A 26,294-nucleotide genomic window follows, 5' to 3' on the forward strand; every position below is an offset into this window, starting at 1 on the left:
TTGATATGTTGGTGAGTGCTTGTATGCCTTGTGGTCCGAGGAGTTTAAGGTGTTTGTTGCTTATGTTGTCTGTTCCACAGGCAAATGAGTGCTTAAGGTTGCTAATGATGTGCTTCATCTGGTTTTAAGTGAAAGGTGCGAAGTCTGGGTCTGTGGGGAACTGTCTCTTATGTCGGATGACACGTCAGTCATCGTGATGGGGGTTTAGATGGATGACGTGTGAAAAGTGATTGATGAGTGTGTTTGCTTGTTGTTTGTTTGAAGGTATGATGTCTGTTGTTGTGATGGCATTGTGTGATTGTGTAGTGTTGCTGTTGAAGAGTGTGATGCTGTTTAGTGTTTTGTAGAGTTTGCTGGTGTTTGTTTTGTGATCAAGTGTTTGGAGATAATTATTCCAGTTTAGTGTTTGCCATTCTGATATTTTATTGTTTATTTGAGTGTTGAGTTGTTGTATTTGTTGTACGGTGTCTTGTGTATGGGGTGTTGGGGAGTGTTATAGTGTGTCCCGTTGACTGATGAGGCCTTGAATTTATGGTGTGAAGTTGGTTTTGTGTCTTTCTTTTGCCTGTAGGGATGTGTCTTTTGTCTGCATTTTGAATAATCGTATTGAAAGTGTGCACATTGGTGTTGATGTTTGTGATGGATTTACTGTTTAATGTTTCTGGGTGTTGTTCTGTTTCAGTTGTGAAGGCCTCCCAGTTGGCTCTGTTGTAATTAGTGTATATGTGTCTGTGGCCGACTGGGGTGATTCTGGTTTTGGTAGTGATGATGATTGGGAGGTGGTCAGAGCCAAGGGTTTTGACCACTCTCCAGGATATTGTGGGGGCGAGGTTTGGGGAACAAAAGGTACCCCTTATTGTTTGTCATGGTGCTTGCAGCTCTCTTGCATGACTTCAGAAGTGGACTCCCATGGGAGATGTGTGCTGATGACATGATGTTGATTGCAGAGAATGAAAGGGAGGTGGAGGGAAGATTTAGGAGATGGTATGGAGTAAAAGGGTGTGAGAGTAAATGTGGATAAAAGAATCAGCCCTGAATGCAAAGCCTGGAGGGTCTAGGTTTATGATTAACTCTTAAAACGCGGATCGTCGCGTTTGCGACGCTCGGCCAACAGGGCAGGACGGCGGGTCGTCGCGTTTGCGATTTTAGTAAATTTTGAATAACCGCGGGCAAGCAGGCTCCAGCTGGTATTGTCTATCAGTACCACCACCCTCTAGCTACAACTAGCATACTTTACCTTTGTACTACTGACCTCAGTTGTTGCCAAATATCGCGTTTTCCCCCCGTCCCCTCCCCACCATGGCCCGGCCAGCCTGGCTGTGATACATGGCAGCGCTCTGAGCGCTCAGAACTGTAAATCTGCGATCTCCTCTCACAAGCAGTTTATGCTACTAGGAAACGCTTGTTTCCCCAGTTGTAACACTAGCTTTTTTTCTCACGGTTTGCCTCTGTTTAGCGTCAGTTTACTGCAGGCTTTCAAAGTGAGATTATGGCGAGTTCTAGCTCTTCCCAGTCGGTGCAAGTGGCCGACAGGAACGAGAATAAAGTGGCGGACGTAAGGCAGAATAAAAAGCGCGCCGTGGTGATCTTTTGGGAAGTAATATGATTGAAAATAATGTAGTATACATGTTTTTAGCTGTGAAAATGGAAATGTTTGTTGAGTGACGGGAAGACTGCCGCCACAGTGCATGTCGGCCGTACGCTCCGTTGATTTTAGCCTTATTTTCAGTGCTTATTGTACAAATACGGATTCCTAACTACCTTTACGTTGTAGTATAAAGTTTACTGTGACAGAATGAGGCTGTGGTAGAGGGGAAACCGGGTTGCTGGAGGTGTGAAAGTGAAGATTTGGTTACCCAACTTTGCAAGTCTCCACAAGTCCTTGGGTAGTCCACGAAGGCTCAACACCTGTCTCTGGAGAAAGCTGAATGTAAGTACTATCTGCCATACCAAGTATAATGTTCTAGGGTTAATCTCTGATTTTTGGCGAATATTTTCCTACAGGTACTCAGACCGCGATACAACCCCGCCACTCGGGGGGAAACGACTGTACACAGCCGCGTTTTAGGGGTTAAAGAGCTGAGAGGAAGGATGGGACTGGAGTGTATTGGTGTTGTGATGAGGAAGGGTAGATTGAGATAATTTGGGCATGTGTAGAGGATGGAGGATGACAGTTGGGTGTGGATAGTGAGAAATGTGAACGTTAGGGGTTGCGTTGCGAGAGAACGACCAAAAAAGACCTGGGATGAGGTCACAGAGTATCACCTCAGGGATACGGGACTGAATAGGGAGGCTGCCTGAGATTGAGCAGCATGGAGAACCGTCATTAGGTGACCAAGGCCGACACATGCAAGCATGTTGGAGCCTTTATAAACGATATGATACGAACAATATGACGATATCTAGGGCTGGTGGTGATACTGTCAAAGCAGAGGGAGAGTGGCCATGTGCAGTGTTCCACAAGGGTGTGGAAAGTAACTCCCTCTTGTGCAGTAGATGTGTTAAGTGGATGCATTAGAGATGTAGTGGTATTATAGGTAGACTGCGACATAATGCTGGTTTCCTGTGTATGATGTATTTACCTAGGTGTGATATACAGGAAATGAGCTATGCTCGTGGGGTTCCGTCTCTGTTTCTCAGTAAGTTAAATTTTGCTTTAAACTCATTTAAGTTTTTAGACTGGACAATCTCTTTGTCCAGGTTATTCCACAGGTCTGTACATCTATAAGGAAATCTATATTTCTTAATATCCTTCAAGCAGCTTGGCTTCTTCATTTTCATTCCGTGTCCTCTTGTTACTCTCTTATCCCATAAAAACAGATCTTCTCTGTCAATTTTATCTACTCCCATCATGGTCCTGAACACTGCAATAATGTCGCCCCTCTCTCTCCTTTCCTCTAGGGAAGGCAAATTTTCCAGCCTCTCTGTGTATGACAGATCTGCCAGACTGGGGACCATCTTAGTTGCTGTTCTTTGTATTCTTTCAATCTTGTTTATATCTTTCTTTTTGTGTGGGGACCGACGCCCTAATCCCGCAAAGGGTGGCTGCAGACAAAATGCCTCCAAGTCGCTCTGTCACCCACCATTTGACTACCCTCCCCCCAACTCATCCCCCCCTCCCTCATATACCTCTCAACTCCATCCCTCCACCTCATCCTCGGTCTACCTCTCCCTCTCCCTCCCTCCACCTCACCTACATACACCCTCTTAGTCAGACTTTCATTCTCCATTCTCTTCACATGTCCAAACCACCTCAGTGTATTTCTCCTAATCTTCTCAACCACATCCACATCCACCCCACAGCGTTCCTTCACTTCTTCATTCGTCAACCTGTCCCTCCACATCACTCCACATGCTCCTCTCAAGTAACTCATTTCCATTGCTCTCACTCTTGACTTGTTCCCCTCTTGCAAGGTCCATGCCTCGCTTCCATACGTCAGGGTAGGGATCACAATACCATCATGCAGTGACTTCTTAACTTCCATACTCACCTCCCTATTTCTCATCACTGCTTTCAGTGTACCAACAACCTTCCTTCCCTGCTGTACCCTTTCACTCACTTCATCCCCCAAAGTTCCATCCTTACTCATCACACTATCCAGGTGCTTGAATGCACTCACATTCTCCATATCCTCACCATCCAACCTCACTGCACACTCTGTGACTTCATTCCTCTCAAACACCATAACTTTACTTTTGTTTACATTAACTTTCAGATTCCTCCTCCTACACACTGTCCCAAATTCATTCACCAAACCTTGCAACTCCCATTCATCTTCACTCAACAGTACTGTATCATCAGCAAACAGCAACACCGGAAGCTTCCAAATCTCACCCTCATTCATTAGAGCCACCCCTACATCCACTGCCCTACCCTGCACCTCCTTTACAACCCCATCCATGTATATATTAAACAGCCATGGAGACATCACACAACCCTGTTTCAGTCCCACATTGAGATCAAAGAACTCACTCAGCTCACCATCCACTCGCACCGTAACCCTAGCTCCCTCGTACATACTCTTCACAGCACTCAACAATTTTCCCTCCACTCCATATATTCTTAATACCTTCCACATACCTTGCCTATCTATTCTGTCATAAGCTTTCTCCAAGTCCATGAAGGCAGCATACACTTTCCTTCCCTTCTCAAGATACTTCTCCACTAAACATCTTAGAACAAATATCTGATCTACACACCCTTTTCCCTTCCTAAATCCCCCTTGTTCTTCTCCAACTAGCTCCTCTGTCATATGCCTAACCCTATCAATGAGTATTCTACCATATATTTTACCAGTCACACTAAGAAGGCAAATACCCCTATGGTTACCACATACTTCTCTCCTTTTCCTTTGTATAAAGGAACAATTATACCTGATTTCCAGTCCTCTGGAACCCTTTCCTCTTCCCAAGCCAATCTACACAACTTCCATATCCACTCCACAACAATCTCACCCCCATACCTAAGCATTTCACCACACACTCCATCAATTCCTGGGGCCTTTCCCAACTTAATATTCTTCATCGCTTCCACTACTTCCGCCCTACTGATCTCTTCCTCCTTCCTCTCATCTCTTCTTCTCCCAGCCATTCCCCAACCACTTATACTCGCACTGCTCTCACTCTCCACATTCAACAAATCCTCAAAGTGCTCCTTCCATCTCCTCAGTTTCTCTCTCTTCTCTACCAACAATCTATTATTCCTATCTTTCACTTCCCTACTATTTCCCCTTCCACACTGCCTTACTTTCTTTACCTCCTTCCAAAACAATTTCTTACTCTCCCTCCATTTCACACTCAGATTCCTTTCAAACTCCTCATCCACTTTCTTTTTACTCTCCTTCACCAGTCTCTTAACCTCCCTTCTCCTGCTCACATATACCTCTCTCTTCTCTCATCTTCTCCCCTACCTCTACTCGCTAACCATTCACTATATGCCTTCTTCTTTTGTTCCACAGCTCGTTTCACCTCATCATTCCACCATGCTGTCCCTTGCACACCCTTGCATCTCCTCCTCACTCCACAAACCGCCTCACACGCTGCGCCTATCTCTTCCGTGAATATCTTACATACGTCTTCCACCCCTTCCATCTGCTCTAGCTCATACCTTCCCAGTCTTTCTTCCACTATGCTCTTATACTCTGTCATTTTCTCATTATCTTGCAATTTCTCCACTCTTCTCACAGGAGTTGCTTCCTCCTGTCTTCCCCTTCGTCTCCTCAACCACTTTCTTTGCAGCTCTACCTTGCCCATCACTAAGTGATGGTCCGAGACTCCATTCCCCCACCCTCTCCACACTCATGCATCCAACACTTGTCTCCTCATTTGCTCATCCACACACACGTAATCTATCATTGCCTTTCGTTCAACAAGTTCACCATCCATCCTCCTCATTACTCTCCATGTATACCGGTGGATCATCTTATGCCGAAAGTAGGTGTTGGCTATTGCCAATCCCTTACAAGCACAGATGTCCACCAAAGCACTTCCATTCCCATCTACGTCAGCTGGCACACCCCACTGACCAACCACTCCATCCACTCGTACATTCCCAACTTTGCCATTCATGTTTCCAATCAACAGCACTCTCTCGCTCCTCTCAAACTTGTCCATACACGCTTCTACCCTCGCCCAAAACTCATCTTTCACTCTTGCCACTCGATCCTCTGTCGGGGCATACACACATACAATCGCCCATGCTTGTATACCTACTTTCATCCTCACCCATACAATCCTTGCACCCACTGTTCCATACTCTCTTATATTCTCCTTCCACTTCTTGCTTATCATCAGACATACTCCTTCTCTTGCCCTCTCATTTTCATTGACTCCCGCACATATACCTAAACCATATTCCCATTCTCTCACCCTTTCACCTTTCCATTTAGTTTTAGTCAATCCACATATATCCACTTTTGCATCCTCAAGCACCTGAACAATCTCTCTCTCTTTCACTTCATCATTCACTCCTCTCACATTTCACATTCCCACCCTAAGAATGTCCTTCGTCCGTTCCTTAGTCGTCAACATATGGTCTGTCCGGGTCCGAGGCGCTTTGTTCGCTTTTTTAGTTAGTTCTTTTTACGGGGTGGGGCACTAACCCACCACCAACCTTTTTAGTCGCCTCGTACGACAAGCAGGGATACTGGGGGAGTATTCTTGAAACCCCCCTACCCCCGGGGGTAAAATTTTTGTGGTATGTCCGCCCTCGGGTGGGATCGAACTCAAGTTAGGAGGCTTAGTGGACGGACACACAACCCACTCGGTTTCTAACCTGGGGCAGATCATGGCCACTATTAATTTTTTCATTATCTCCTCATCCATGTAATGAAATGCTACTCTTAGGTTAGTCAGAAGTTTATACGTCTCTCTACCTAACTTGTTAATGTGTTTTTCAGGAGACAAACTATCCTGGACCAGCACTCCCAAGTCTTTCTCTTCTCTCATTTTTGTGATAGGTTCATTACCCATCATAGAATTCAGTGATGGCCTCTTGGTACTTTTACCCATTTCCAATATTTTACACTTCTTTGCATTGAATTTCATTTCCCACAAATGGCTCCAATCATATATCCTATCCAGATCCTCCTGCTGCATTTTACAGTCCTCCTCTGCCTCTACCTTCCTCAGGATCTTTGCATCATCAGCAAACAGACTTGCATAACTGTTCACTCCCTCTACCATATCATTAACGTAAATCAGGAACATTACTGGCGCCAACTCAGACCTCTGGGGGACTCCACTTGTTACTTCTCTCCATCCAGACATCGTGTCCTTTATTACTGTCCTCATTTGTCTGTCTCTCAGAAAATCTGTTATCCATTCCAGGAGGTTTCCCTTCAGTCTTCCTGTATTCTCTAGTTTCCACAATAGTCTTTTATGGGGTACCTTGTCAAAGGCCTTTTCCAAATCTAAATACACACAATCCACCCAACCATCTCATTCCAGTAGCACGTCAATTGCTCTTGAGAAAAAGCTCAACAAGTTGGAAACACGTGACCTTCCACTTCTGAATCCAAACTGACTATCAGCCATATTATTCATCTCTTCCAGATATTTTACACATCTATCTTTCAGGATTCTCTCGCACAATTTTGCAACCATGCTGGTTAGGGACACTGGTCTATAATTCAAGGGTTCTTCCTTGTTTCCTCCCTTATAAATTGGTACCACATTTGCCCTTTTCCATTCTTGAGGCACTTTCCCCTCTTCCAGAGAACACACAATTAAACTGTGAATTTTATCTGCCAGTTGTTCTCTACATTCCTTCAGTACCCAATTAGAGATTCTATCTGGTCCTGGGGCGTTCCTTACATCTTGAATTTCCAGTAACTTATACACTTCAACTGCTTCCACTTTTATATCTTTCATCACTACATATCTAGTCACACCCTCCCCTTCCACAAACTCACTTTCATTGGTGAAAACTGACTGGAAATATTTGTTCATTATTTCAGCTTGCATTGCCACATCTTTATAGACCTCTCCATCTACTTTCAGTTTGGTGATTCCTTCCTTTTGCTTCAATTTGCCGTTGACAAATCTATAAAACAGTTTGAGTTCTTCCTTACAATTGTCTGTTATACCTTTTTCAAAGTTCCTTTCTTCCTCTCTGCGTATCCTTGCATATTCATTTCTAGTTCTTTTATATTCTTCCTTTGTTCTGTTATTACCTCTCTTCCTTCAGTTGTTCCACGCCATGTCCCTCTCTTTTTTTGCTATCATACACCTTCTATTAAACCACTCCTTTTTCCTGTTTTCTTTTCCCCATACTCTTGGCACATATTTTTCCACTCCCAGATTATAGAGGTCTAGAAAGATTTCCCACTTTCTCTGTATCTCTGTTGTTTCTCTGAATTTTCTCCAATCTGCATTTTCAAAGAATTTTCTCAATCCTGTAAAGTTTGCTTTCCCAAAGTTGTATCTTCCCTGCCTATAAAACTCATCTTGGCATCGTGTTCCCTATTATCATCAGGAACTCAATGACCACTTGATCACTTTTTCCTGTAGAACAAAGATATTTCAAGGATTCAATTACATCGGGTTCTTTGGTTAGAAGTAAATCTAATCTTGCTGGTGTGTCCTCACCTTGGAATCTTGTTTCTTCTTTGACCCACTGCCTGATCACATTGTTCATTGATATATTTAACAATATAGTGCCCCACGAATCTTCACCACCTCCCGAGTCCCACTCCTCCCAGTTCACCTCTTTACAATTAAAGTCCCCCATTGAAATTATTGTTGCATTTCTCAATCACTTTCTGTAAATAATTAGCTATGTCTGACAACATCTCCTGGTATTCATCATCATTCCATGCTTTTGTCTTAGGGGGAACATATACTACTGCCATATCTCTCCCACCATTCTCTCCAATTTAAGGTTTCATATTTATCACTTCAGCCCTTCCCTATCCCATTTCCACAGTATCTACATTTATCTTGTTCTTCACTGCTATCATCACTCCTCCTCCCGTTCTTTCTTTTCTGTCTCTTCTCCACAGTTTGTATTTACCATCTCCCATATGGACATCAACAACCTCTCTTAACTTAGTCTCTACAAAGCACAACATCAGGTTCATGAACCTTCAAGAAGTCATTGATTTCCAACCTAGCCGATATTAAACCATCATCATTAGTATATACCACTTTCAAATTTTTGTTGTTGTTTTTATACCCTCTTCTCTCCTTCTCTCCGTCGGTACCACTTCCTCAATTTCTGATCCATAACTCTCCAATAAAACAGTCTTCTCTTCCTCCTTTCTCTTCGTTTTTTGCCTTTGCTTCCTTTACTAACTCCTTTATTTTAGCTCTTTCTTATTCATTTGCATCTCTCCTTATCCAAACATTTTTGAACCCCTCTTTGTCTAATAATTTCCAAGTTCTATTGATGATTTCATTTACCATTACCTGGCACTTAAACTTTACCTTCAATGGCCTCGCCCCTCCTTCCTCATACTTTCCTAACCTAAATACTTCTTCAGTCTCCTCTTGAGCTTCGTTGTTACCCTCCATAACTACTAATATTATTTCTTTAACCTTACTCAGTTCTTCTTTTTCTCTTTCTGATCTTACTGTCATACATTTTTCTTTTACTCCTGAAATTATTACACATTTCTTCTCTGCTACATCCCTGACTAACGCTTCTCTACTTCTCAGTACCCTAACCACTTCCTTCTCCACCCTTTCCTTATTTTGTTGTTCTATAAACTCTTTCAAATTTACGTTTCCCTCCTCCTGAATTTTCTTCCACCCCTTATGTTTTCTTTGATTTCCTTAATGTGCTCACCTTGCATCCTTGTCTTAGAGTCATACTCATCTAATTTACTTTTCATCTTGTCCCTTTCTTCTTCCAACCTCTTATTCTCCCACTTGAGCTGTTTTATTTCATTGGATGCAGATTCGTTACTCACTTTCAATTCTGTGACTTCTCTTTCTTGCTCTACACTGCGAGTACAAACTTTTTCCAGTTTACTTCGTAGAACCTTGATCTCTCTCTCCTGCTCTTGGGTTTGTTCCTGTAATTCTCCAATTACTACCCATACCTTTTTTAATTCCTGGACATTCCTCTCCACTGTTTTCTCTACTCCAGCTACTCTTGTTTGGTTCAGCATAGTACAATACTTCCACTTCCCACATCGTCTTCAGAGAAGCCCTCAAATTCCTTTTCACCATATGTAAACAACGTTCTGTCACCCTCTGCCATTGTGCAACCATATGGAATCTTTCAGTTTCCACTATATATTGTACTCTTTGACCGAAACCTGCGGTTTATTTACTATTGACTGACAGGACCACCACTCACGCACTCATTTACATAATCACAATAGGCTGGTTACTTTTTCGCCGCTGATTTAGCGAATATTTCCGCACAATCCAGGAAGAGCTCCGTCTCTGTCGGCGACCTGTGTATGTCAGGGAGAGCATGTAGAGATTATCAAGCAAGAGAGAATTGACCTTGCTGGTTAGTCTCCTGAGTGTGTGGAAGAGTTTTGTTATTTGAGGGATGTGTTATGTAGTGGACATGGGGCTGGAGCTAGCTCTGTGTCTAGGGCAAGAAGTGGTTGGAGGAAGTTCAGGGAGGTGTTGTCTCTCCTGACATTGAGAGAGGTAAGGGATCTTTGTATGTGGCTTGTGTTAGGAGTGTAATGCTGTTTGGTAGGGAGACCTAGGCAGCAAAGGAAGAGAATATTTGTAGCCTTGAATGTGCAGAAATGGCAGTGATTAATTGGATGTGTAGTGCATCCTCTAATGAGAGGCCTGGGGGGTCTAGGTTTATGATTGAAGAGTTGAGAGGAAATGTGGGACTGGAGTGTATTGTTGTTGTGATTAGGAAGGGTAGATTGAGATGGTTTGAGGATGTGGAGGGGATGGAAGATGACAGTTGGGTGCAGAAAGTGAGAATTGTGAACATTATGAGTAGGTTTGCAAGAGGCAGACCGGAAAAGACCTGGGATGAGGTCATAGTGTGTGATATCAGGGATAAGAAACTGAACAGGGAGGCTGCCAGAAATCAAGCAGCATGGAGAGCTGCCATTGGGTGACCAAGTTTTACACATGCAAGTATGTTGGAGCTTATATAAATTATGAGATGAAAAGTATATATCTATCTATCTATCTATCTATCTATAGCCCGACGCCCTAATCCCGCAAAGGGTGGCCGCAGACAAAACGCCTCCAAGTCACTCTGTCACCCACCATTTGACTCCCCTCCCCCAACTCACCCCCTCCCTCATATATATATATATATATATATATATATATATATATATATATATATATATATATATATATATATATATATATATATATATATATATATATATATATATATATACTGTATATATATATATACTGTATATATATATATATATATATATATATATATATATATATATATATTTATATATAAATCTATATATCTATCTATATATATATATATATATATATATATATATATATATATATACTGTATATATATATATATATATATATATATATATATATATATATATATATATATATATACTGTATATATATATATATATATATATATATATATATATATATATATATATATACAGTCAAGTCGCCTATGGCGCAGACTTCTATGCCACAGTTTTTTGTGACACAGCAAGGTGCCAGAACCCCCCAAAAAACGAACCTCGCTCATAAAATACCTATGGTGCGGAGGTGCGGCAAGGTTTGAAACGCTCCTCTTGCCTCAGAACCCCCAACCCTACCTCTTCCACTTTAGCACTATTATCGTTGGAGTAGGTATGTTCAGTATTTTATGCTCTTAAAGCCCTTTTTTATTCGTTGTTTAGTGTTTAATTTGTGTGTAATACATGCATTGAATGATTGCTTGATTGTGTGCCTGTGTAAAGTGGGGGAAAATGGGGAAAAGTGGAGTGAGAAGGGGGACTTTGGGCGAATGTCCAGAACCAAATTCCATTTTTCCCATAAATTTAGTTATTTGTATGGCACGGTTTTCTGTGGCACAGGCTTGGCCCAGAACCAATTAGCCATGCCCTAGAGGACTTGACTGTATATATATATATATATATATATATATATAAACTTTATTTATTCTTGCTTTGTTTATTTGTTCCTGCACACTAGGTGTATCAATATATTTTACCATATGAGCTTCAGTATTTATCCCAAAGATAATAGGCATTAAACAGTGGCAGTTAAGGGAATTTGGAAAGATTTATTCATTATTGGACAAGGTAGTAATACAGTATTGTATAATATGAAGTATGATCGTATATTTTAGTGACCGTAATCTTTTCCTGTCAGGAAGAAATTGTTTTGCCTTCCATGACCAAACTTTGGTCTTCCTTTTCTTATTAGCTTCCAAAAAATGAACAGTTGTTTTCCCCATCAGGTGAATCGCTGTTATCCTAATCAGGGAATAATATGCCACTGTTTGAATTTGTCTTTGCTGAACTTGTAGTTTCTAGCCAAACATATTTTATTTTTCAGAAATATTATAAGAGATTTGTTCATTCATCATCATCATCCGGACCTCCTTTCCCACCCTAGGGCAGGGTGAGAAGTAGCAACATCCAGATAGCCAAAGGTTGCCCACCCCAATGGGCCATGGTTCCATTCACTCATCATTCAAGCCCCCGGAATCCTGGCTCCATCTGATATGCCAAAAACATTCATCATTCTGTAGCTTCACATAAACGTATCTGCTAGAGTCAATCTGGACGCTGTCATGGTAAAAAGGGATGCTGAATCCCTGATCATGCACTTCTCACAACATTCATCCAGTCAGCTCGATCTCTTGTCAGTCTCCTAGCCTTACCGACTTTCATACCTCTCTTCCTCACACTCTTATCCACCATATCCCCCCATCTTCCCCTTGGCCTACCTTGCTTCCTCCCTACTTCAAATTCACTCAGATATACCTTCATATTTCAGGAAATACAGTACAGTAGTGTAGTGTGATATACCTTTTTTTAGGTGGAGAATAACACCAATCATATTGGTTGTACTTCTATTCTATGAGGATAGTTATGCATTTTTTTTTTTTTTTCCGAAAAGATGCTTTGTATGGAATAGGGCAGCCATAAGGTATTTTCATCAAAAAGAAGAGTAGGGGTGTGGGGATACGGTATTTATGGTAATTTGTAAATCAGTACGTCTTGCTATCATCTTCCCTAATGTGGTATAAGGTACCCCATTAGTCAAATTGCTCATGAATGTTTCTAATGTAGTGGTGCATTTGGCAATTTCAGCAAACAAATGCAGTATTTGACACCAGACTATTATGGTAAGATTGACGAGTGGGGGCAGCATGGAGTGGTAGTCTTTGACTGCAACATAACTTATATTTTATGTTCAGCTGAGAAAGAACAGCAATACCAGAGAATTCTGAGACATTGTTATTACATGTAACTATTTGCCTAAGGAAAGCATTTAGCTTATATCTGATATTTTGAATGGAATTTGTACACTTAAATTTTACTTCCAAAGTTGTACTACTGCTGATATTTGCTTATCATTGTTGTAAGTTCTTGGTAATGTTTTTGTTTGTCACATATGTTTATGTAGATATGGTATGTAGCATACGCCATTACTGTAAAATATTAGGAAATTTGTCTCGGAAATGGATGTTTCTTGTCTTTCTTGGTGTCACTCAAAAACACAGGCTTGACTGCTGACTAACACCATTTTACTCCTGGGATGCTGCTGCAAATTTTCTTACACCATTATATTCTGGTCTCATTTGCATATTTTTTCTTGTAATACTGTATTGTAATGATGATGGTGTTATGCCCGCTTGTATTACTAACACATTTAACACCACTTTTAGCATGAGAGGGCATGTTCCTGCCTACTTGTCATCTGTGCATCCTACTTACACCCTACTAACATTGGTTCACTGTGTAGCCTGAGTGACGAGGAGTTGAGTGAAGGTCCCCAGCCGCCCACCCCACCTCCTCGCCGCACTTCTACCAACTCCTGGGGCCTTGGATGCATCGGACGACAAGATGCTCAGTCTCGCAGCTTCAGCAACATTGCAGATGGGCTGCGACTGGCTCATGCCCAAGCTTTAGCAGTGGCCGGCATCGTGCACCAGTCCTCCATCGGATCTGCCCCATTCAGGCGGGGCCTCCGCGCCTCGTTCCACGGACGAGGTACCCCGCGCACCCTCCACCCCAAGGGGCACCACATGTCATGCCCTACTACCCCTGCCTCTGCCCGCAGAGGGCATCACCTAAGGCTACCTTCTGGTGGTCTCCTGGCCTTACCTGCCCCTTCCAGCCAGGTGGCACAATTTTCTACAGGTTATGAAGACCATTCAGCCCAAGTACTGTCAGTGCAGGCACTGCTACAGCACATGGCATCCCTGAGGCCCTGTGTCACCCTGCCTAACACATCTTCCCGTGTCCTGCCTTGCACTCCTCCTCACCTCTCTGACCATTCCTTTCACCGCCGTTCTCTCCGTGCTCCTCCACGCCACCCAACCATTTCCCTACACCGTTCTCTTGATAATTTTCACCCATCCAGTTCTGAATCAGATTCAGAACTGGAAACATCCCAAACACAAACCTCCCTTCCACCAGGGGATCAGTCTGAAGTGTCCTCCAGTGTATCTGAGGCTGCTGCTTCTACACACAGTCTCCCTCATTGTGGCTCTTCCAATCAAATCACCACTCACACATTGCATAGTAACCATAGTTCACATGCTTATCATCATCATCAGCACCGTCACTTATCGCAAATTGTACCAGCTGATCATAACCATCTTCATCATCATCGTCACCATAAGCGAATACATCAGTACCATAGGCTACTTCCAGAGGACTCAGATCACAACCATCATCATGACCCTTCCCAACTGGAGGCACATCAACAACATCCCCATCATCAGCTATCATCATCACATCCTCTGCCACATCCCTCTCACTGTACTCACCAAAGTCATCATCTTCACCGCCACCATCTCCACCGTTGTGTTCTTCCATCATCAGTGTCAACTCTTAAGCTGTCTTCGCCTTCTGCTGGTGTATTTGCTGGTGCCTTAGACTGGGACGTGTGCTGTGGTTCTGTGGGGGTATCTGGACTCCCCCACCCCCGTAATGGCTGTGCCCCCTCCACTCCCCTTCTGTCTCTCTCTCTTAGGTAACTCTTCTCTTCTTCTATCTCTCGGGAGTACTTGTGCCTCTGTTGTAAATCCGTAAGTACTTTTCTATGGTGCAGCAGGGTGTTTTATCCCATTACTGTATTGATGTTGTTGGGTGTTCCCCCATTATTGTCACTACTGGGTACATCCAGGCAGTGTTACTTTGATGGGTGTGTCCCTCAACTCTTGACTGCAGCTGAGTGTGATCCCTCTAGCATACCATTGCTTGGTGTGGTACTAACATAACATTTCTTCAAATTTGAGCCTTTTCTAGGTTGAACCATTCTCGCATAGGCACAAGTTCAAACCTAATAGAATGCATGTGCAGTAGACACAAAAATTTAAAGAAATCAGTTTTGAGCAGTAATTTTCATATATTTTGCTTTTTATATTTTGGTGATAAAATGTTAAATTTTATATTCTTTTATTGCAAAACTTCATATTTAAATTATGATATGAAATTAACTGCAGAAGAGTACAGTTTTATGTCACAGTTGGTTGAAATTCTTTATGCAGTTTTGTATAGATTTGCAATTTTTATGATTTTAATGCAGCCTAATAGGCTGGTTTAGTTTGTCTATTACTGTATATTTTTTATGCATCACCATGACCATGCTTTGTGTTTTGCTTTAGATTATGATCTCAGTGGATGTGCCAGCACCTTGCCAGAGTAGATCACTTCACACACACTGGGTCAAGACAGGTTACTGAGTTTATTGTTCTCTTACGCTCATGTCCACCAATACTCACCTCTCATATTCCTACTGTTCACATTTCTTATTTTGCAGTGAATATTAAGCTGTTGTAATATTGTATTCAATTTTGATTGTATTGTGCAGTAAGCCTAATAATTTCTGTAGCTTTTCAGTACTATAGTATTAGCATTTATTATTGCATTCTGAAGTGCAGTAGATTAGTGTAGGAGTTTACACAGTTCACTATTTTATGTCAGTACCATACAGTATGTGCAAAGTTTATAGTTACTGCATATCTGATTGCACTTCCTATAAATTTTTGTAATGTATGGATGTTTTGGAAAACATTGTTTTGATTTTAAGGTGTTTTAATTGTGTCTGCAGTGACCTCTCACAGTGAGAGCAACGGGAGCTTGCCAGGGGACCGGCACTCCCAGAGTGTTCCCAGCAGCCCTAGGAGTGTGTCCAGACCCTACTCTGAGGTGGTGGGCTCCGCTGAGAGTTTGGTCGGCAGAGTTAGTATTTATCTTCTGCTGTATTTGTTCTTAGTATAATTGATATATTCAGTATCTCTTAGAAACTGGTAAAGTTTTCAATACTTGACATAGTTACTATTGCCTTGTACTGTGTCCTGTCTTTTATCTGTGATGGCTGTACCATTACAAAAAAATTTTGCATGTATTTTTAGCCATTTTTAGCTGCCGCATCACTTTACATCCATTTCACATGTTTACGCAAATGTGTCTGTCGCTCTTGAAACCATGATTTCCTTTATTTCCTGTCAATCATTTGGCTGCTGCATATGCATTCAGGCATGTTTTTTTTTTTTTTTTTTTTTTTTTTCTCCACATTATACTACTGCCATAAGTAAAAGTACCATGATAGACAGTACTCTATGTACAGTCGAAGTCCCATTTTGTAAGAGCAGAGTTTATTCCTCAAGAATGTTTTATTTGCATTCTTTCTGGTCAGTTATTTTAGCAAATAGGTATATGTGTGGGAGTCAATGAGAATGAGAGGGCAAGAGAGGGAGTATGTCTCATGATAAGCAAGAAATGGATGGAGAATACAGTATAAGAGAGTATGGAACAGTGGCTGCAAGGACTGTATGGGTGAGGATGAAAGTAGGCATACAAGTGTGGGCGATTGTATGTGTGTATGCCCCGACAGAGGATCGAGTGACAAGAGTGAAAGATGAGTTTTGGGCGAGAGTAGAAGCGTGTATGGACAAGTTTGAGAGGAGCGAGAGAGTGCTGTTGATTGGAAACATGAATGGCAAAGTTGGGAATGTACGAGTGGATGGAGTGGTTGGTCAGTGGGGTGTGCCAGCTGACGTAGATGGGAATGGAAGTGCTTTGGTGGACATCTGTGCTTGTAAGGGGTTGGCAATAGCCAACACCTACTTTCGTCATAAGACGATCCACCGGTATACATGGAGAGTAATAAGGAGGATGGATGGTGAACTTGTTGAACGAAAGGCAATGATAGACTACGTGTGTGTGGATGAGCGAATGAGAAAACAAGTGTTGGATGCAAGAGTGTGGAGAGGGTGGGGGAATGGAGTCTCGGACCATCACTTAGTGATGGGCAAGGTAGAGCTGCAAAGAAAGTGGTTGAGGAGACGAAGGGGAAGACAGGAGGAAGCAGCTCCTGTGAGAAGAGTGGAGAAATTGCAAGATAGTGAGAAAATGACAGAGTATAAGAGCATAGTGGATGAAAGATTGGGAAGGTATGAGCTAGAGCGGATGGAAGGGGTGGAAGACGTATGTAAGATATTCACGGGAGAGATAGGCGCAGCGTGTGAGGCGGTTTGTGGAGTGAGGAGGAGATGCAAGGGTGTGCAAGGGACAGCCTGGTGGAATGATGAGGTGAAACGAGCTGTGGAACAAAAGAAGAAGGCATATAGTGAATGGTTAGCGAGTAGAGGTGGGGGAGAAGATGAGAGAGAGAAGAGAGAGGTATATGTGAGCAGGAGAAGGGAGGTTAAGAGACAGGTGAAGGAGAGTAAGAAGAAAGTGGATGAAGAGTTTGGGAGGAATCTGAGTGTGAAATGGAGGGAGATTAAGAAATTGTTTTGGAAGGAGGTAAAGAAAGTAAGGCAGTGTGAAAGGGGAAATAGTAGGGGAGTGAAAGATAGGAATAATAGATTGTTGGTGGAGAAGAGAGAGAAATTGAGGAGATGGAAGGAGCAATTTGAGGATTTGTTGAATGTAGAGATTGAGAGCAGTGCGAGTATAAGCAGTTGGGGAATGGCTGGGAGAAGAAGAGATGAGAGGAGGAAGGAAGAGATCAGTAGGGCGGAAGTAGTGGAAGCGATGAAGAAGATTAAGTTGGGAAAGGCCCCAGGAATTGATGGAGTGTTTGGTGAAATGCTTAGGTATGGGGGTGAGATTGTTGTGGAGTGGATATGGAAGTTGTGTAGATTGGCTTGGGAAGAGGGAAGGGTTCCAGAGGACTGGAAATCAGGTATAATTGTTCCTTTATACAAAGGAAAGGGGGAGAAAGAAGTATGTGGTAACCATAGTGGTATTTGCCTTCTTAGTGTGACTGGTAAAATATGTGGTAGAATACTCGTTGATAGGGTTAGGCATATGACAAAGGAGCTAGTTGGAGAAGAACAAGGGGGATTTAGGAAGGGAAAAGGGTGTGTAGATCAGATATTTGAGGCGTCTCATGGACAAGGGGTGAATGCGCCATTTTTTTTTTTTTTTTTTTTATGAGCGTTAAAAGTCCAGGAATAGGTGGCAGACATAGAATATTATAGAATAGCATGTTATTATATATCATTAGAATCCTCTGGAAGAGGCAAATTTATACTGCAGGAAAAAATGAAAAACACACACACACACACATACACACACACACGTTGAGGGAATCATCGGAGGTAGACGTCCGTCACCGGCGCTCCATACCAAACCAACACGGCCAGTGGCAATACCTAAATTAGTATCTTTGAATGAGTGCAGCTCTGTACCAGGTTAGACTAAATGATTTTTCATTATTAAAAGGAAAAGAAATAATAAGTTTAAATAAGACTGGTTCAAACAGAACAAAGAACCACTATGCGTTGAGTCAGCTGGGTTTGTTTATACTACAGCAACACGGGGAAAGTGTACATACTCTGTAAGTACATACTCTCTTCATATAGTATTACAAAATGGATACATACTTCAGTAAAACAAATTTGGAAAAGAAAAGGGATAAAAGTAAAAAGCAAAATGATGATTTCTACCAAGAACTGGTTGAAGTGGAGACTCGCAATAGACTGGTTGAACGTGTACACAAACAAGAAATGGCTTTTAAAAATGAAATTGATGAAATAAAGAAGCAAATGCACTTGCAAAAGGAAGAAATAGAAAAACTAGGAGGGGAGGCCAATAAGAAAGACACAGCCATCAGTGAACTAACAGTGGAATTGAGTACGCTTAGGAAGAAAGTGAGTGAAATGGGAAGTACAGTAGTCAATCACGAGAGTGTTATGGAAGAGTTCAAAAATGACACAGAGACAATTAGACAAGCAAGCAGTCTTATGGACCAGAGCAGTGATATTGAGGAGAAGATAACACAGGTGAATGAAGCTGTGCAAAGCTACAAAAATGATGTAGAAACCACATATGCTGAAATGGTGAAAGTAAAGAAAGACTTAGAAACAAGGGTGGAGGAAAAAAGCATTAAAAAGGAAGTGAAAAGAATAATCCAAAACAATTCAAAGTTAGTCAGAGATTCAGTAGAAATAAATAAATCAATAGTAATCACTGGTATAGAAGAGGAAGAAATTAAAAACAAGATCACTAGCGACAAAAAGGAGATGGCAAATGTAATGAGCTTACTGAAAGAAGTATCAGAGGAAATCTGTAGTAAAGACATAGAGGAACACAAAAGGTTAGGGAAATACGAGAAAAGCAAGACAAGACCTCTAAAGGTGACTTTCCAGAGTGTAAACACTGTGGAAGAGATACTAAAAAATGCAAAGAATCTTATGGAAAAAGAGGAGTTCAAAAATGTATGGATAAAAAGATGCCTAACACAAGAGGAACTGGAATTACTGAAAGAGAAAAGGGAGGAAGCAAAAACAAAAAATGAGGGAAGATCAGAAGAGGAGAAGAAGAAATTTTTTTACAAAGTAATGGGATTGCAGGTACGAAAGTGGTACACAAACAGGATGGAAGAAAAAGGAGGAAGGTAGTAGAACCATGTCATGACAAGTATATAAACATGATGATAAAGTTGATGTACTCAAATGTGGATGGAATGGTATATAAATTACCAGAGAAGAATGATTATGTCAGAGAAAATGAACCACAAATAATATGCTTAACTGAGACAAAATTAACACCAAGGATATCCAATGACATACTAAACTTAGAGGAATACAATATATGGAGAAGAGACAGAAATTTAAAAAAAGGAGGAGGAATTATAATATTAACTAAGAAAAATCTAAAAGTCAAGGAAACAAACCTAGATATACCATCACAAGTAGAACTGATTGCAGTAGAGATCGACACATCTGAAGGTAAAGTAATTGTAGCCAATTTGTACATGCCACCCAGATCAAACACATGGGAAAGAGATGAATATGAGGACCTGGGAGAGAGTACAATTCAGAGTATAAGATCATTGCTACATAAAATGGAAGAGAAATCGGAAAGAATTATACTAACTGGGGACTTCAATACAAATATAAATTGGAATACTCTAGATATAAATAGCCAAGAAAGCTGTTGGGACCAAAAGCTCCTGGATCTTGTACAAGAGTTTTTCTTAACGCAACATGTGAGGGAAACCACTAGAAAAAGAGGACTTGATGTACCTTCAGTGCTAGATCTAATATTTACTAGGCAAGAAAATGACATTGACAGTTTAATATATCACCCTCCACTCGGCAAAAGTGATCATGCAGTACTAAATTATAACTTCAGGATAGCATATGACATAGTAAACAGCAATGACAGTTACAAAAAGAGCCTAAACTATAAAAAGGGAAATTATCAAGACCTAAAGAAGTATTTCTTAGAAGTTGATTGGGAAAATGAGCTTAGAGGACAAGATTTAAATGCTGTATATAAAAAATTTTGTGAATTTTGTGAAATAGGAGTGCAGAAGTACATCCCACAGCACAAAGAAGCAGATAAGAAAATACAGAAATGGTTCAATACAGAATGTAAAAAATCAAAAGAAAGAAGAGATTTGTTGTGGAATAGATACAGAAGACACAATAGTGAAAGGGCGTATAATAATTACAAACAGGCAAGAAACGACTATACAAGAATAAGGAGGGAAGCCCAAAAACAGTTTGAGAAGGATATAATAAATAAAAGTAGTGATCAACCAAAGCTGTTTTACAGCTATATCAGAAGCAAAACCAAAGTAAAAGATATAATACAATCCATTACGGACGAGGGAATCACTTATACACAAGAGAAAGATATTTGTGAAGCACTAAATAAGAATTTCCAATTAGTTTTTACAGAAGAAAAAAATTTTGAGAGGGACTATGTGGAACACGCATGTCCATACATACTACCAGATATACAAATAGCAGAAAAAGTAATACAGGAGGAGTTAAGTAGATTAGACAGAGGAAAAGCAAGTGGTCCTGATGAAATTTCATGTTGGGTGTTACGAGAATGTGCAAAGGAGTTAAGTAAACCATTATTTTTAATTTTCAAGAAATCCTTGAGTCAAGGGAAACTACCTGATATTTGGAAAAAAGCAAATATAGTCCCCTTATTCAAGAAAGGAAATAGACAAAATCCTCTCAACTACCGAACAGTATCACTGACCAGTGTTGTAAGCAAGGTATTAGAAAAACTTATAAGAAAAGCTTGGGTAAATCATCTAGAAGAACACAGTATGATAACAGAAAGACAGTTTGGTTTCAGAAAAGGAAAATCATGTGTTACTAATCTGTGGAGCTACTATGACAGAGTAACAAACACAATACAGGAAAGGGATGGATGGGTGGACAGTATCTATTTAGATTTCAAGAAAGCTTTTGACACAGTACCACACCAAAGACTTTTATGGAAACTGTACCATCAAGGAGGAATTCGAGGCAAACTGTTTTGTTGGATGCAAGACTTTCTCATAAAAAGAGAAATGAGGACAGTACTAAGAGGAAACTACTCATCATGGAAAGAAGTGACTAGTGGAGTACCACAAAGTTCGGTGCTGGCACCAATCATGTTTTGTGTACATAAATGATATAAACAGTAACACTGGAAATGAGTGCTATCTGAATATGTTTGCAGATGATGCAAAAATACAAAGGAGAATTACTAGCACAGACTCTTGTAGGGAGCTACAAGAAGAATTAAATAAACTTCATGAATGGAGTAGTACATGGCAAATGGAATTCAATGTGGACAAGTGTCATGTAATCAAGTTTGGTAAAAGTGGAAAAAGACCTGATTGGGATTATAAGTTAGGAAATAAAACCCTATACACATCAGAAAGAGAGAAAGCCTAGGTGTGATTATCAATAACAGACTATCTCCGGCTGACCACATCAGCGAGAAAGTACGGAACGTGTATACACTGCTTGCAAATATGAGAATAGTATTCCCATACATAAATGAAGACATGCTAAGAAGGATAATAACATCATTCATTAGACCAACCCTGGAATATGCATCAATAGTCTGGAGTCCTCATCTCAAAAAGCATATATAGTAGACAAGATTGAAAAAGTTCAAAGGGCCGCTACAAGATGGATACCAAGCTTAAGGGACCTAAGCTACGAAGAAAGACTAAATAAACTGAATCTACCAATACTACAGGAGAGAAGGAAAAGAGGTGACATGATAATGCTATATAAGTGCATATCAGGAAAGGAGAAAATAGATATAAATGATTACTTAACATATGGAGAAGCATCAGCAAGAGGACACTGAAAAAAACTGCATAAGAAGAGAGGTGATAAAGACGTAAGGAAATTCAGTTTCCCAAACAGAGCAATTGATCAATGGAATGCACTACCGAATGAAATAGTGTGTGCCAAAACAATTCACAAATTTAAGGATATGTACGATAAATATGGTTTAAGACATGGGACAGTACGAGCTTGACTCATTCCTGTAAAGATATATACAATTAGGTAAGAATTAGGTAAGAACACACACACACACACACACACACACACACACACACACACACACACACACAGTAAAACACGCGATGGTGGTTTTTCAGCATATAGTCATTATTGTTCAATCAACTTGAAATTCATTCCTGTATTAGATGTAAATGAAACTAAGATACTTTGAAATTTTCAGCCAAAAATTCCTATAATTATTATTTTTCCTATAATTATTATTTTCATCTCCTTATCGGCAACAGGTTGTTTTATTCTGTGTATGATAACCATTATATTGTTAATGACTGACACAATGAAGTTATAATACTCACCAACTATTTTCAACTCCAACCGCACACCAAAATGAAGAGGGGGGGGGGGGCTAATGGTTAGTAGTTGAGGACGTCATCAGAGTGTAAACAAAGCCAGGCTTCACTCACGTGCTTGGCGGGATGACTAGCGGGGGTGCTAGCGCGCGTCTGATAGGCTGAGAGGCGGCCCTTTAACTCTGACAGAGGGAGCCGCTCGCCCTTTGGCTGAGCGCGTGCCGACATTCGCCCCTACCGGTCTGAAATCACAGACCCTCCCCGCCCTCCTCCTTCCCTTCACGTGTGCAAAACAAGGGAGATTGAACCTAGAATTCTGAACCCACATGGGTCGGAATCGGAAAACGCTCTTCACCACGAGATTTTCAGTGCTTCCATCTATCGGAAAACATGCATAACTCATTTTTGATGGGGGTGGCGCATTCGCCCATTGTCCACGAGACGCCTCATTTGGTCTAAGATGTTTGGTGGAGAAGTATCTAGAGAAGGGAAAGAAAGTGTATGCTGCCTTCATGGACTTGGAGAAAGCTTATGACAGAATAGATAGGCAAGGTATGTGGAAGGTATTAAGAATATATGGAGTGGAGGGGAAATTATTGAGTGCTGTGAAGAGTATGTACGAGGGAGCTAGGGCTACGATGCGAGTGGATGGTGAGCTGAGTGAGTTCTTTGATCTCAATGTGGGACTGAAGCAGGGTTGTGTGATGTGTCCATGGCTGTTTAATATATACATGGATGGGGTTGTAAAGGAGGTGCAGGGTAGGGCAGTGGATGTAGGGGTGGCTCTAATGAATGAGGGTGAGATTTGGAAGCTTCCGGTGTTGCTGTTTACTGATGATACAGTACTGTTGAGTGAAGATGAATGGGAGTTGCAAGGTTTGGCGAATGAGTTTGGGACAGTGTGTAGGAGGAGGAATCTAAAAGTTAATGTAAACAAAAGTAAAGTTATGGTGTTTGAGATGAATGAAATCACAGAGTGTGCAGTGAGGTTAGATGGTGAGGATATGGAGAATGTGAGTGCTTTCAAGTACTTGGGTAGTGTGATGAGTAAGGATGGAACTTTGGGGGATGAAGTGTGCGAAAGGGTACAGCAGGGAAGGAAGGTTGTTGGTACACTGAAAGCAGTGATGAAAAAGAGGGAGGTGAGTATGGAAGTTAAGAAGTCACTGCATGATAGTATTGTGATCCCTACCCTGACGTATGGAAGCGAGGCATGGACCTTGCAAGAGGGGAACAAGTCAAGAGTGAGAGCAGTGGAAATGAGTTACTCGAGAGGAGCATGTGGAGGGACAGGTTGATGAATGAAGAAGTGAAGGAATGCTGTGGGGTGGATGTGGATGTGGTTGAGAAGATTAGGAGAAATACACTGAGGTGGTTTGGACATGTGAAGAGAATGGAGAATGAAAGACTGACTAAGAGGGTGTATGTAGGTGAGGTGGAGGGAGGGAGAGGGAGAGGTAGACCGGGGATGAGGTGGAGGGATGGAGTTGAGAGGTATATGAGGGAGAGGGGGGGTGAGTTGGGGGGAGGGTAGTCAAATGGTGGGTGACAGCGACTTGGAGGCGTTTTGTCTGCGGCCACCCTTTGCGGGATTAGGGCGTCCGGCTATAGATAGATAGATAGAAGAAGTGCAGCTATACTACCACTGACTGGCAGAGTGGTTAGTGAGGGGATTGTATTGATTCTGCTGCAAGTAAAGGAGAGAAGTACAGCAACTCCATTGTGGTTGATAATTACTTAAGAAATTGCCTCCAAAGCTTTAAGAGGTAGATTGGGCAGTGGCCAACATGTGATGCAGGTGCTGAGATCATTCCCGGCAAGACCTAAACCTTCCATCAACCAAGCTTGTTTGGCATTCCCCCAATGTTTGCTCCATCAGTCAAAATCTGCCTCCCATATGCTGCTCAAATTGGTTGGCAAGTGTTCTTGTTTTTCCCTGATTTGCCTTATTAGTTGGGGCTCCTTGGTTAGTCTTGAGTAATAAAGATGCAGCTATGAATATTAAATGTGTATTAGAAATTTTACTAGTTGCTTACATGTGATTGTGCCTGAGTTTCTTTATCCCCTGATTTGTGTCCTCATAGAGGAAAAAAGTTGGGATAAGGGGAGAGGGAACCAGACACCCCTTGTACCCTTCACTTAATCTCTGAGTGCATAATACACTTCCTATTTTCATTGATTGAAGAACAGTAACAGGATGCACCAAAACCAAATACCGGTATATAAAGGTAATTTACATCAAGAAACAAAAATACTTCCAGTCAGAGGCACAAAGTTTATTGCTTCAACTCAAGACCCATCTCAGCCTTGTAACTTCATGGTACATCACCCCCCTGCACAAAGAAACAAGATACGATCCACTGCCCAACACTACACAGGCTCTTAGTAACATCCACCCTTTTCCACCCTACAACACATTTCACACACACATACTGAGGCCACCAAAAGACATGCAAAACCATCATGCATATTCAGTAGCACCCTTTACGAACCTCCGCAAGTCATACACCCATCAATGTCTGGCTAGAGACATAAGTGCCTCTAGCCAGACATTGATGTGGTCATCACATTTCCCTGCTACAGTACCAATGCAAAATACAGTATCACTCAAAAACAGTCCACTATGCACACTGCATTGCAGCCCCCCACACCATAACACACTTACTCACCTCATGCTCCACATTGTCACCACAGACAGTCCTGCAATACATCCTCAGCAAAAGATCTCTGGGAGCGACTGGTTGAAGTGGTTGGTTTCCGGCATCCCACTGGGTTGATGATGAGATGAGCCAGGGGTTTTAACATCATCATCATCATTATTATCATCATCTGGACCTCCTTTCCCACCCAAGGGCAGGGTGAGGAGCAGCAGTGTCCAGACAGCCCAAATTTGCCCAGTCCAATAGGCCATGTTTCGACTCACTCACCATTCAAGCCCCCGGAATCCTGGTTCTATTGGATATGTTAAAAACATTCACCACATTCTGTAGCTTCACATAAACTTATCCAATAGAGTCAGTCTGGACGCTGTCACTTTAAAAAAAGGTGCCAAATCCATGATCACGCTCTTCTCACATTATTCATCCAGCCAGCTCAATCTCTTGTCAGTTCCCTAGCCTTAACGACTTCCAAACCTCTCTTCCTCGCACACTCATCCACCATATCTCTCCACCTTCTCCTTGACCTACCTCGCCTCCTCCCCCCTTCAAATTCGCTCAGAAATACCTTTTTCACGGCTGTATTGTTATCCATTCTCTCCACATGACCATACCATCAAAGTACACTCTCTCTGATTCTGGTGTCCACAGACTTCTTCACTCCACATCTTTCATGAATCACATTATTTCATATCCTATCCAGTCTCTGAATTCCACATACATTTCACAGGAGTCCCACCTCTACTGCTATCACTTTTGACTTTTCATTTTCATGCCAGACCATAGTCTCACATCCATATGTTAAAGTTGGCACTAACACTCCTTCATGCAAGCCTAGTGCAGCTGCAACACTTAAGCCTCTGATTTCTATCAAGGCCTTCATAGCACCAGCTTCACTTC

General features: G+C 41.5%; 1 protein-coding gene across 1 annotated transcript in view; it reads left to right on the forward strand.

Annotated features, from left to right (window-relative positions):
• Window positions 1–26,294, forward strand: part of LOC145414371 (muscle calcium channel subunit alpha-1-like) — a 1,622,725-nt gene that overhangs the window by 1,590,954 nt on the left and 5,477 nt on the right. The window contains exons 44-45 of the mRNA XM_080283905.1: window positions 13,402–13,649; window positions 15,718–15,848. Coding sequence (XP_080140031.1) covers window positions 13,402–13,649; window positions 15,718–15,848 — 379 coding nt within the window. The remainder of the gene's footprint in view (window positions 1–13,401; window positions 13,650–15,717; window positions 15,849–26,294) is intronic.

Source organism: Coenobita brevimanus, chromosome 99 (assembly GCF_032717465.1).
Source record: "Coenobita brevimanus isolate Jiangsu-jjx chromosome 99, ASM3271746v2, whole genome shotgun sequence".
NCBI lineage: Eukaryota > Metazoa > Arthropoda > Malacostraca > Decapoda > Coenobitidae > Coenobita > Coenobita brevimanus.